This window comes from Rattus norvegicus, chromosome 2 (genome assembly GCF_021556685.1).
Source record: "Rattus norvegicus strain SHRSP/BbbUtx chromosome 2, alternate assembly SHRSP_T2T, whole genome shotgun sequence".
NCBI lineage: Eukaryota > Metazoa > Chordata > Mammalia > Rodentia > Muridae > Rattus > Rattus norvegicus.
In genome coordinates this window covers 171,075,410-171,087,949 of record NC_141535.1, presented here as the reverse complement: position 1 = coordinate 171,087,949, position 12,540 = coordinate 171,075,410, and the positions used below count along the sequence as shown (strand labels likewise).

The window sequence follows — 12,540 nt, the reverse complement described above, 5'->3', positions numbered from 1 at the left end:
AAGCATTTAATAATGCAGATACGCTGAATTCTTACAACACAGAAGTAAAGGGGGTGCTAGTATAAGTTGTCTAGTGTCTTATAAAAATAAAGGGTTTTTGTTTACTTTTAAATCTATTATGTATTTAATGTTTTATTTCCAACAAGATTTGGTAATTGTTGTGTTCTGAGAACATTTTCGCTGCAGAGGGGAGCTATGTAGCAACTAATGCCAGTCCTACTAAGGTCCCAGTGACAAACCAATGTTTGATTTCACCAAAATGGGACTTTGCGTTCATTGGGGTTAATTACTATGGATGAGAGGTTACTGAAAAGAGCCTGGGTAACCTCAAGGCAGCTGCACTGAGAAGTCTTTAGCTCTGCAAACTGTGCCTCCTCCTTTCAGATCTCCACAGCCTATATACCCAAGCCCCTCCTTCTGGGAGGGAATGCCAACTGTCAACACACCCAGTGGTGATCATTTGCAACCAGACACAGCTTTTGGCCCTGAGGATGAGCTGTCACCCTGTTCTTCTTTTAATTTTATAATGAACATTATAGCTCTCTGGGGTTAAAAGTATGTATAGGCTAGAGATACAGCTCAGAGGTGTGCATGGCCCTGCGTTCAGTCCGTAGCATAAATGATGGTGTGTAAGTGCATGTATGAGAGATGCTGATAATCACAAGTACCTTGTCTTTCCACTTCCCCATCCAGGTTCCTGGGATATCCTGCAGCGAAGCTTCTCTATGCGTACAACCCCAGCAGGGATAGCGAGGTTGTGGTGAACTCAGTGTTTACAGCTGCTAGACATTTTCATGTGCCACCTGTCCACTGCAGGGTGAGTGGTGATGAGTGACTTCCTGCTCAGATCCCGCTTTCCGGCCCAGGGTTCCATTTGGTAGCTTTTTGTTTGCTCTATGTGTATTTTCACATCCATTTTCTTTCATAATTTTGGTAGCTCTGCAGCAGAACTGCAGTCTTTTAGTTTTTCAGTCACTTTGAACTTCCTTAATTATTTAATTCTTTTGAGTGCCATGTTGCTCGATGCTGCACCTTTCACCAACTACTGAGAACAAAGAAATGTTAACAGAGAAGCCTGCATTTGGTCTGCGGTTGGATTGGTTTATGCAGATAAATGCTGTCCCTGGCTTTTAATATTGTGTCAACATATTTAATAGTAAATCTGCCCATCTGCACCCCACCCTCTGTACTCACAGAGACAGGACTGTGAGAGTCAGACAGGGGAGCACGTGGGCGAAGAGGAGAGCAGAAAGGGAGGCACCCGACTCCATTCTGGAGGGAGGGAACTAACTGGGCAGTTATTTGCCGAGAGTTGGCAGCTGCTCTTGGAGTGACAGCAATGGTCAGCTTGCAGAGGCTCAGGCTTCAGGATGCTGATAAAGGATGCAGGACGTGAGCAAGGAGCTGTCCGCAGAAGTAGTCACAAGGAAAGGACGTCTGAATACTCATCCAGACGGCTAACCAGCTGCTGTCCTTTCAGGTGATTCCAGCAATGGGGAAAACATCCTTCAGAATTATTTTCTTACCTACCGAAGAAGGAAGCTTCGAAAGCTCGTTATTTATTAATACCTCCTCTCATGGAGTCTTTTCTTATCATGTAAGTAACTTCATTTTGCCATGTAATTTGGCTGTTGAGTTAAGGATGACTGTTTTAAGGACTCTCGGAGAGATCCTCCAAGAGTCCCTACCTTTCATGTCCTACAGCGAACCTAAGTCTATTACTTCCATGCTTCTGCTTGGTGGGCCACACCTTAGTGGGTCTTCACCTTCCCTGCAGCCTGATAGCCCTGGGTCTTTGAAGTGTGTTAGAATGAAGCAAAAACTATGTACCATCCAGTTTTCTAGAACTAAACTCAGCAGGGCTCCTCCCCCTCAGACAGGTGAGAGGTGTGCTCCACGGGCTCCTCCTACATTTTTGCCTGCCTCCTCTTGCAGGAGTGCTTATGGTCAGGAGACACTGCTGAGTGTGGCCATCATTCCTGGGCTGCCCCCCATTCACATCACTACTGAAGTCAAGATACTGGGAAGGGCACGTGAAGTATCATTTTCCTGGTAGTCACAGAACAGGGGTCTTAACCTAAGTGTGCTGCCTGGGACATCCTGAAGATGTGGCCCAGCACATTCAAGCATCAGAATCGGTTTTTTGTGCTTAATTCTCATCAGATTACATTAAACACCTTGGCTGCACATCAGAAGAAAAGAGTTTTGCATTATGAGGGACAGTTAGGCGATTTTGTAATGGAGACGGATGTGTTGGTCAGCAGGACCAGGCATGCTGACACTGACGGACTCGTGCTTCTCTTGCTTTCCTGCAGGTATCTGGAGTGGGCACTCGCAGAGCCTCTACAGAAGGGTCTGCGGAGCAGCTGCCGAACGCACACCTTCTGCTCCCGCAGGTCCAAAGCATTCAGCTTTCCCAGACGCAGGTCATTAAAGCAGCCACTTTGAACTAACTTAGAGTATGGACAGCCCGGTCTGCATGGTCCATTCGGGTTTTACGCTATTTTGAAAGGCGTTGAGATATGGAAATAATAGATGTATTTAAAGCACAGATGAAACCCGTCCGTCCGTCCGTCCTTCCTTCCTTCCTTCCTTCCTTCCTTCCTTCCTTCCTTCCTTCCTTCCTTCCTTCCTCCCTCCCTCCCTCCCTCCCTCCCTCCCTCCCTTCCTTCCTTCCTTCCTTCCTTCCTTTTGTGTGCGCGCGTGCACATATCCGAATCCACAGCCTCTTTCATACTAGGCAAGTGCTTTCCGCTGAGGTGTGGCCAGCCCTCCACACTTCCGAACAGCCAGTGCTGCTTGCTATTCCACAGTTGTCCGTGACTCCACTGCTGCCCACTGAAGTGGGTTTGTTTCTGTATTTTAGCTCTCGGGCTGTGTGCTCATGATTCTGCTTTTCTTTTTGCACAACCATTTCCTTGAGTATAACTCCATGATGAGGCTGAGGTCGCAGACAGACCATGAGCTGCTTACCATGTATTCCTGACTGGCCTAGAACTTGCTGTGTAGACCACGCTGGCTTCAAACGCAGAGATTTGCCTGCCTCTGCCTCCTGAGTTCTGGGACACACCCTGCCGAAGGGACATTCTTTTATGTTTAGTAATTCTATACAATTAAAATTCTATTCATGGACATTTCATTATCAGCTTACAGAACTGCTCACTACTTTGGTACGTAGCTCTTTTTGTCCCACCTTGAGCCCAACATCACCTGCTTAAGACCTGTAGGTGCATTCTTTCAGGTGTTGAGACGCACTTCGTCCTCAGTACAGTCCTTACCCCGTGTGGTCTTGCACGGTGAGGAGTGAATCCAGGGCCTTGTGTGTGAAAGGCATGTACTGTGCCTGAGGTGCAGACCCCAGCCTGGCTGCTGGCTCTTCGGTCACATTGCACACCACTTCCCCTCTCACCGTATTATGCTAGCCTCCTCTGATTGCTCCTGGGTGCCATTTTCCTTCACCACTGTCCTTTGCACCTGCACGTTCCCCAGCCTCTCCTCCTCTCTTCTCTAGTTGGCCCTTACTTCTCCCTCTTTAGGTTCAGCGGTTTTCTGACTGGCCTTCCCAGCCTGACTTGGGATCTTTGTTGAATGTAGTGGAACTATTTTCCTTCCCTTTAGAGCACACGTGTCATGAGTGGATAAGAGGGCTTGCTATGCAAGCATGAGGGCCTGATTTCAAAACCTCAGTACCCACATAGAGAGCCGGGCAGATCTCTGTGCTTGTAACCATGGTAACAGGAGGTCATTGGGACTTGCTGTCCACCACCTAGCTTTCAGGTTCTCTGAGAGAGATCCCTGTCTCGGGGATGCAGGATATCTGGCATCCACCCTGTGTACATGGTGTACACATCCTTACATAGACATGTTCTCGAGCGTATACACACACACACACACACACACACACACACACACACACACACACACACCATAATGCAATCACTTGGAGCTTTGCTCCATGCTTCATGATTGAGTTCTGATTGAGATTGATTGAGATTTCCAGGAGGCTCCTTTCACCTCACCAGGTAGCCATGGCTGAGATTTGAGTTGTCAGTAGGCTCTGTGACTGTCCTCAATGGTCGGGTTTCTGCTCCCTGCCCTAGGCTGACCTGGCTGATAGTGACTTGACTTTTTCTTGATTTTGCTACAGGTTGAACATCCCTTATCTAAAAATAGGAAATACAAAACATGAAAATATCCCACACTGTTTGAGTGTGTTCATGACATTCCCAGTGGGAAATCTCACAACCTCACATACTTATTTACACAGAACACAGACACACCCCCAAAATTCTGTATATGAACTGTGTTATATAATGTGTATATGAAGCACAAATTTCATATTTAAACCTAGATTCCTTCCCTGATACATCTCATTATGTATAGAAAAATATCCCAGAACTGCAAAAGAGCCCAGACCTAAAATGTTTCTGGCCTTGCACATTTGGAAATGGGGATTTGAACCTGTGCTTCCCTGTCTGCCATTTTTGCTTTCGTGTATTGTAGCTTAGTAAGTCTTACTAATGCATAAGCGGCACTGTAACAACCTACCCATGAAAGGCAGTTTACTGTGTTTGGTCACAGAGTTGGGGACTGCCATTACAGTCTGATCTTGGTACCCATCCTTGCTTCAGGCTGAAGCAAGCTGTTTGTGAGGTGGTAGACTCTCTTCTTTTGATAGTATCCTTTGAAGGACAAAAGATACAGACTTTGATGAAATCCAGTTTATCCATTTTCCTCCTTGGTTAGTTATAGTTTTAGCATCTCATTTAAAGGTTCTCCAAGATTATGAAAATTTACTCTTATGCTTTAAGGCTTTTGCAGTTTATCTTTGTTCCTGCCCAATTTGACTTCAGTGTTGTGAGTGGTGTGAGGAGGACTTCCATGCTCATTCTTTTACATGATGCTCTCAGATGCACATCCCACCTGCTGAAAGGCAGCGCTCCCACACCATGTGATCCTCATGAAAGGCAGCGCTCCCACACCATGTGATCCTCATGAAAGGCAGCGCTCCCACACCATGTGATCCTCATGAAAGGCAGCGCTCCCACACCATGTGATCCTCATGAAAGGCAGTGCTCCCACACCATGTGATCCTCATGAAAGGCAGCGCTCCCACACCATGTGGTCCTCATGAAAGGCAGTGCTCCCATACTGAGTGGTCCTCATGTCCCTTGTCATCAGTTCTCCTCTCTGGGCTGTGGGTTTCTTCTTTGCTTTTGTCTGTACAGGGATTTGTGGCTTTATTTAAGTCAGGCCCTGTTGGGTGTAGCTCTCTCCAAAGTCAGTCAGTCTGTCCATCAGTCAATAGATAGTTGTTGAGTGTTCCAGTTAATACGTGGGCTGTGAACAAAGTGCAGTGCCCCTATTCTTTTTGCTGAGTACACTTTGAAGTTTCTTGACAGAGCTGGTCCTTTGTCAAAAAAACAACACTGACGTCCTGTGCAGACATCTGAAGGTGTGTTCTGCAAGGCACATGTTTCACAGTCTCTTTATTTCATTCCATGGTTAGGAAAAAAAGTCTTAAAATGTTTTCCGGGGCTTATTGTGTACCTAAAAGTAAAATCCTACAAAATTTAAACCTAAAAAGTAATTATGGAATTCCTAAAGCATATCCCTACTGTACTATTTCTGCACGTCAGCTGTTTGCCTGTGTGCACTTGTGCGCCTTGTGTTTGTAGGGCTGCGGTTGCCAGCTCTCCTTACAGAAGGAAAGTCTTTATTCTCAACACTGTCCTGGGAGTTACTTCTGCTAATGTTGCTCACCTGGGTGGAGGGTTGTGCGTAGGACATCAAATTCCTCCACAGGGTTCTAGGTCTTGCTCAAGGCAGAACTGTGGATTTTTCTTGGTATCAGGCTAGAATATGTGTCATGCACAGGTAGAGAGTGAGATGTCTAAACAGAAATAAATGCATCATCAATTTTTAAAAAATTTTTGTTTCCACTGGAAGGGGAGTAACTTCATTTTAAGGAGAAGGGTGAAGTTAAGAAGAGGAATAAAATTATTTTACATGTAAATTAGACTAATGTGATAGAGATTCATAGAAATTTGGGGTGGGGTGTGTCTCTATGGTAACGTGATGTTGTGTATAGGGAAGTGCAAGCTCCTTAGCTTTGTTACAGCACAAGGCTGTCCCTATTTAGAGACCAGTGGCCTCTCCTTCCTTGGCTCTCCTGACTCTTTCTTTTGAGCTAATCATCCTTCCCAGAACACACCATCCCTTCTACCAGCCCCTCTTCGTGGGGTTTATCCTGGCTAAGTGTGCTGGTTCCATATTCCAAGACCCAGTTCAAATGTAAGCTCTTCTCAAAGTTTCCCTGGTTCCCAGTCTGCCCTGTGCTGCTCTCTGTGACACTGGGTCCAAACCCCGTGGTAATTTTGTCCCCTCTGCTCTTCCATGGGGCTCACTTAGACAGGGCCCAGTTGCCACCATTTCTAGAATGTCTATGTTAACTCCCTGTGTAGTACATTGAAGGCACAGAGTTTTAAATAGAGAGGTGAGTCAATGGGAATTTGAGCTGAGATCCACAAATAGCACCTAACCGTCCCTCCCTCCACTTGGAGGAGCTTCACCTTTTCACCACCGAGACTGACCTTCAGCAGACTTACCGCCATAGCAGGTGGCACTATTCTTATTTTAGAAATTGTTGAAAGGACTCAGAGTTCAAATTACTTGGTTGGAGGTCAAGATTAGAGCTAGGATTGCAAATGACAACTGGGTTGCTTTTGTTTTTTCCTCAAATGTAGTAGTAAATGTCATAATGATTTTCTTCTGTAATATTCATGATACAGGAAAGAAAAATGCCAATAAATCTTTTTGCAGCATTTTATTATGGCAACAAAATAGACAGAGTTTAATGCTCAGTGGAAAAAGGATTTGACCAGTTGAACTGTCAGCTTAGCAGTATATTACAGCTCTTTCCAGACTGTGCTTTGGAGGTCTGCGTGGAAATGTTTGACAAGCATGTAAGCCCGTGGTGCAGCTCTGTGGTGGTAGAGCATGTAAATACTATGTTAGCTCACACGAAGGCAACACTAAGTTTATGTTTGGTTTCTGTTGAGGTGATAAACACCATACACCACAGTTAAAAGCAACTTGGGGAGAAAGTTGTTTGGTTTCTTTGCTTTTATCCTGAGTCCACTGAAGGGACCTAAGCAGGAACTGATTGGTTCAAAGGCCATGGAGAGGTGCCACTTCCTGGTTTATTTCCTCCAGGACCCCCAGCCCAGAAGTGCCACTGCTCCAGTGAGCTGAGCCCTCCCACATCAGCTGTTAACCAAACACATGCTGGCAGTCTTGCCTGAGGCAGTCTGATGGAGGCATTTCCTCCTTTGACATTTCCTTTTCCCAGATGACACTTGCTGGCTTGTGTCACGTGGACAAAAATGGAGAGCGAACTAGCCCAGTTTGTTGTAATTCATAATGATTAAAATATGGTTACGTTATTACCTTTCCCTTTCTTTCAGCCCCTTTCATGATCCCTTTTCCAAATTTATGGCGGCCTTTTCTCTTATTTATGGTTATATATATGTAAATATGCACATAGCTGTACACATACAACCTGCTGAGCCTGTTTAGTGTTGCCTGTGTGTCTGTTTTCAGAGCTGCCCAGCTGTCATTGGGTAACCAGTTAGGGGGCTCATCCCTGGGGAAGACCGGGTCTCCCTCCTTCAGCAGTACTAATTGCCCATGGCTCTTTGTCTAAGGGTTGAACCCCATAAAACACGTTTTTCAAAAACATTTTCTCCAATACCTTCCTGGATCTAGGCTGCTCACATGTAGAGAATGTTTTATTGATTTACATTTCAAAGCTATTTTTGAAATGTGTGTCATCCCGGTATCCACCAGGTGTATGAAAGGCTAAAAAGAACTTAAAATTTGGGAGCCACTGTAAAGTAATAATTGTCTAAACCTAGAGAAGTTAAAATTTTAAAGGGAGTCCGTGGCACACAGCTGTACTGTGTGTACACACTTATGCAGTGACACACTAACTTCTAAAAAGAATATGTTTTCAAGATACTCTGTGATTACAAAATGTATGATTTTTAACAAAACAAGGGAAACAAACTAGAGGAGTGAAAAGTAGAGGGTATGATTGAGGGAGAGTGACTTTGTGTGTGTGTGTGTGTGTGTGTGTGTGTGTGTGTGTGTGTGTGTGTGTAAATATTGCACTGAACACCACTGATAAATGCAATTAATAACATCATAGTAAAAAGATATTCCAAAGCACAGCCATACTTGGCAAAGGTCACCATTATTAGTACCTGTTGTCTTCTGTAGTTTTCTAGTTTGTATGGAGGAGGGATGGCTCTCCAACAGTGATCATGTTGCTGTCCTGTGTGGGTGAAGAGACTTTCTCAGGTGTGATGTCTAAGATCCCTCTCCCCCGCCCAGGACTTATTAACCTTTGAGAGTTGGCACAGCTTTCGCTGTTGGTGCCAGGGACAGGCGCTGGAGCCCCATGAGAGGGTCCAAGTTTGCTGTTAGATGGTGCTGGTCCTGTCAGTTCAGTATGACAGAGGGAAGGCTGAGTGGTAAAATCGGAGTGGGGAGGAGACTTTAGAGAGACTCTCACTCACAGACAGTGGAGAGATGGAGAGGGCAGGTTTACTTAATAAAAAAAAGTGCTGCAAAAAACTATCTAGGTTATGGAGGGCTAACATAGAAAATAGGAAATGTTTAAGGGCTCCATCGTAGCCCTGATCTTCTGACTGTTGTACACAGTAGGGAAGGTCAAGGGTCACCACACTGGCGATCTACTGGTTGTCCTGCATTATCAGTTGAGTGGCATGAGCAGTTTTCTGAGACACCGTTTAGACAAGGGATGGTTTCCTCTACTGGATTATAAGCCGAATCAAGCTTTATGCTCTGACTAATAAACGGCATGGTCTGTTGTATTACATGAAATAACAGTAATTGAATTCATTAATGAGGGAATTAAATAATCCTAAGAAATTATAAGCTGTTTATAAAATTATGGCCTAGAGGGTTTTTTAAACTTCTTTCAAATAGTCATTGTGTTAGAATACTCTAGAAAGGCTTGTTAAGAGACACAAAGCTGCCTTGTTGGCACTGTTTTCTGACCAGTTCTGAACCTGCTGCAGGTAAAGAACCAGGAGTTAGACAGCTAAGCATGGTTGGGCCAGGCATGTTAGAGGATGCCTTTATCCCAGCACCCAGAGAGAGGAAGTCTTGAGTTCTGGCCGGACCCTACCTCAAAAACAGCAGAGGTGAAAGGGTATAGATCATTTCAGCCCTACAGAGCCTGAGGTTAAGAGTTTGAGGCCAACCTGGGCTACATAGTGAACCCCTTGTCTCAAGCAAAATTAAACAAAAACAAAGGAAAGTCGAACAAAGAATTAAAAATGAGAGAAATAAAAGGACATCTTAGCATATTTATATGACAGAGGCATGTTCCCCTTTAATATCTCTCTGATGAGTTACTATCTCTCTGTCCCCAGCTTGGACACCTGGCCCAGTGGCAGACACTCCCTCACCCTGGCACAGAGAAGGGAAAAGATACAGGACAGGATTCTAATCTGTTACTCACAACTAGGAGCTCTTGTGCCTCATGGGAAGGCAGCTGGGCTGAGACGACGGGAGAGCTGGGGAAGGGAATTCTTGTAACACTACTCTGGATTCATAGTCCTAGACCAGTTGACAGACTTAGGGAGCTGGAGGAAGAGAGCAGCCCTGAGCTTCCACCGTCCTCGGCCTGACCTCTAGGCTCCAAGCAGCCCCTTCCCTATGCCTTTTGTATTTAAAAATGCATTAGGTGTGCTGAAGGTGACACTGCCAAACCTGAGCCCCCATTCCCTTCTGTCCCTCATCCCAAGTCCTCAGCTGTATTTCCAGGACAGCTCAGGAGTTTCTCTGTAATGGAGTCACACTGCAGCATTAAGGTACCCCTCTGAAGGATGCCTTCCCCTATCCAGGGATGTGTGGTGCTAGCGGGTAAGGAGAACCCCAAACCTGACCTGCATAATGATCATGGTTCTGGGTGGCCTCAAATTCAACTAACCTTCCTGTGCCTTATTCTGTCCGTGAAGTGGTAATACCCCTTCCTGGTAGAATAGGATGCTATTGAATAGATAAAGTCATGTAAAGAGCTTAGAATCAGTTCCTAACACACAGCTAAAATCCATTTCTCATGACTTCAAAAACAGGTTCTGAATATACACCTTCCGTTGTGAAACTTAAGGAACTTTCAAATTCAGAGTCAGTCTTCTGGCAAGGCATGGAAGTTGAAGGCTATGGACTCATGTCAACTTATCTTGGTCCACGAGTTCACAGACAAAGAGTTGGAAGTCCTTCCTTATTCTCTTTGTCTTGGCCTGTGTACAGGGGAACCTTTGGTGGCTACATCCAGGACTCTCTCTCACTATACTGTGCACAGCCTTCCCAGGGTCCCTGTGCTGACAAATGTTTCAGTCCTAAGGGTCTCTTGAGCCACTCTTAAGTCTTAAGTTCTTACAAGATCCTCAGGGATATCAGAGCATAAACTTTACATGCACTGAAGTTGGAAGACCACCTCCTCCCCCACTCTGGGCACCCATTCTAAGCATAATTATTCCCAGTGTCCTGCAAGTGTCTAAGGCAGTAGGAGGACAGAGACAGCACCTTGGCTTCAGCTGGTTGTTTCAAGCCCAAACTGCTTGCTGGGCAGGTATGACTGTTGGTCCAGGGGCTCATAGGTACTGTGGGGTTGAAAGTAGCCACCTATCAAGGAGCTGGCACCCAAGACACTGGCCCCTCCTTTAGAGCTTGGCAGTGTTCTGTAGGCACAGCAGCTTGCTCCCTAGGTTTCTGCTCCACCACTTTGTGGGTCTGTTTATTTCTTGTGTCTTGTTCATGATGCTCCACTGAATGGTGTCCAGACTCAGCAGAGGCCCCAGGCTGAGATGTGGGATGCACTGGACTTCCATCACTTCTCACTGTTGACCCTGAAGCACTCAGACCTAAGGAAGGTTTCACTTCTGTACTGCCCGCTTGCTGCCCGAGAGCTGCCCTCAGCAGATTCCTGAGGAGTGCAAGAGCCCAGATGGGGGAGCCATCAGCCTGTGCTCCAGTCCTTCTGGGTAGATTTGAGCAAACTTTTTACATTGCAGGGGAAGTGCTTTGCCTCCAGTGTTTTTGTCTTTGACCACACCCATTATGAGCAAGGCTATCAATTCCTTTTAAATAGCAGGGAAGTGTGCTTGCTGCATAAGCCCGAGGAACTGAGGTCAAATCCCCTGCATCACAAATGCTTCTAACCCTCTGTTGTACCAAGGGGGAGACAGGCAGGTCATTTGCTGGCAGCCAGCCTAGCTTCAGCACAGTGTGTGACTGTCCCAAAGGAGTATGCCAGGGTGACAGGACAGGTCACCTACTGTCTACCTCTGGCTCTCACACATGCCCTCCCCCAACTTTTAAACAAACTGAAAAGAAGAGGAAAGGCTGACTTTGAGTTGTGTTTCCAGCCTATGAACACTTGGTTCCCAACATGTTGAGCCTGTGTCAAGGCAAGGCAGTGAGTGTATCCTGGTGAGCCTGCCTGGAAGGACAAAACCGAGCTGTTAGCCTTGTGCTGGCCAGGAAGCAAAGACTGAGAAACAGCTAGTGGAGCCAGAAACCCCTTCCCATGGCAAGGCCAAATTGTTTGCATGATGCAGGCCACTTGCCTTTGGGTTGACCCACCTCATTACCGACAGGTTACCTCACTCTAGATTGCCTGCATCTGTCCTTCAAGGTTTCCGGCAAGTATGCTGGGGTGGGGGCAGTAACTGGCACGTGGTCACCATCCCCCGACCTTTGGGTTTTGAACGAATCATTACGTTAGATGAAAAGAATTGGAAGTCTATTTCCCTTAGAAACTGAAGGAGTAAGGAAAAGGAGTTTCCTCTTCACAGCTTCAATGTGCAAAAGCCACTTTCCACAAATATCTAAATTATTGTTATGGAATTAAGCTAAGGAAGTGTGGTTAATTTCGAGTGAATACATAGAAGTAAGCCACCTCCCTCCCTCCTCATACCCAGTAGTTTGCACAGGTGTCGCCCTCTGCCCAGAGTGAATCCAGTAACTCCTCCTAAGGACGGAGGTAGGGACTTATAGTAATGCAGGGGAGGCCGGGCTTTGGTTTTGAAGTGATACGGATTAACTCTCTTTCTTTAGACCAAAACAAAACAATAACTAGTTCCAGGCAGCTCTTTATGCACATGTTGCATGAATATCTCTGGCAATATAAGTAAGGGTTTTGTTTGTTGGGTGTTCGGTTGGCTTTCGTTTTTCTTCCATGGGAGAGTAGAAGCTACTGGTGTGGATTGACATGGAATTACTGTTCAATGTCAGGGAGAAGCAGCCATGCTGCACTTCATGATAATTGAACGGAGCTGTCACCAAATATTGAATGACGGTCTTAGCGTCTGAGAGTTGTGCGCACAGGGCAGGCCCCGGATAGCTCTCATGGTATTCAAGGCCGTGGCTGTAAGACTCAGTTGTAACAGCCTCAGTGTGTTTGGGCTGCCAACTGGAATATCCCGTGGCCTGTACAGAGTTGGG

The 12,540-nt window shown here is 45.9% G+C and overlaps 1 protein-coding gene across 39 annotated transcripts in view; it reads left to right on the top strand.

Moving 5' to 3' along the window:
- Tmem131l (transmembrane 131 like) overlaps window positions 1-12,540 on the top strand; it is a 133,825-nt gene that overhangs the window by 71,790 nt on the left and 49,495 nt on the right. For all 39 annotated transcript variants that reach the window (XR_015668663.1, XR_015668655.1, XR_015668654.1 and 36 more), the window contains 3 exon segments: window positions 694-817; window positions 1,481-1,597; window positions 2,316-2,426. Coding sequence is in view for 28 of the 39 variants with exons in the window: in XM_087633167.1 (XP_087489293.1) it covers window positions 694-817; window positions 1,481-1,597; window positions 2,316-2,426 (352 nt within the window). In the remaining 11 variants the exon portion in view is untranslated.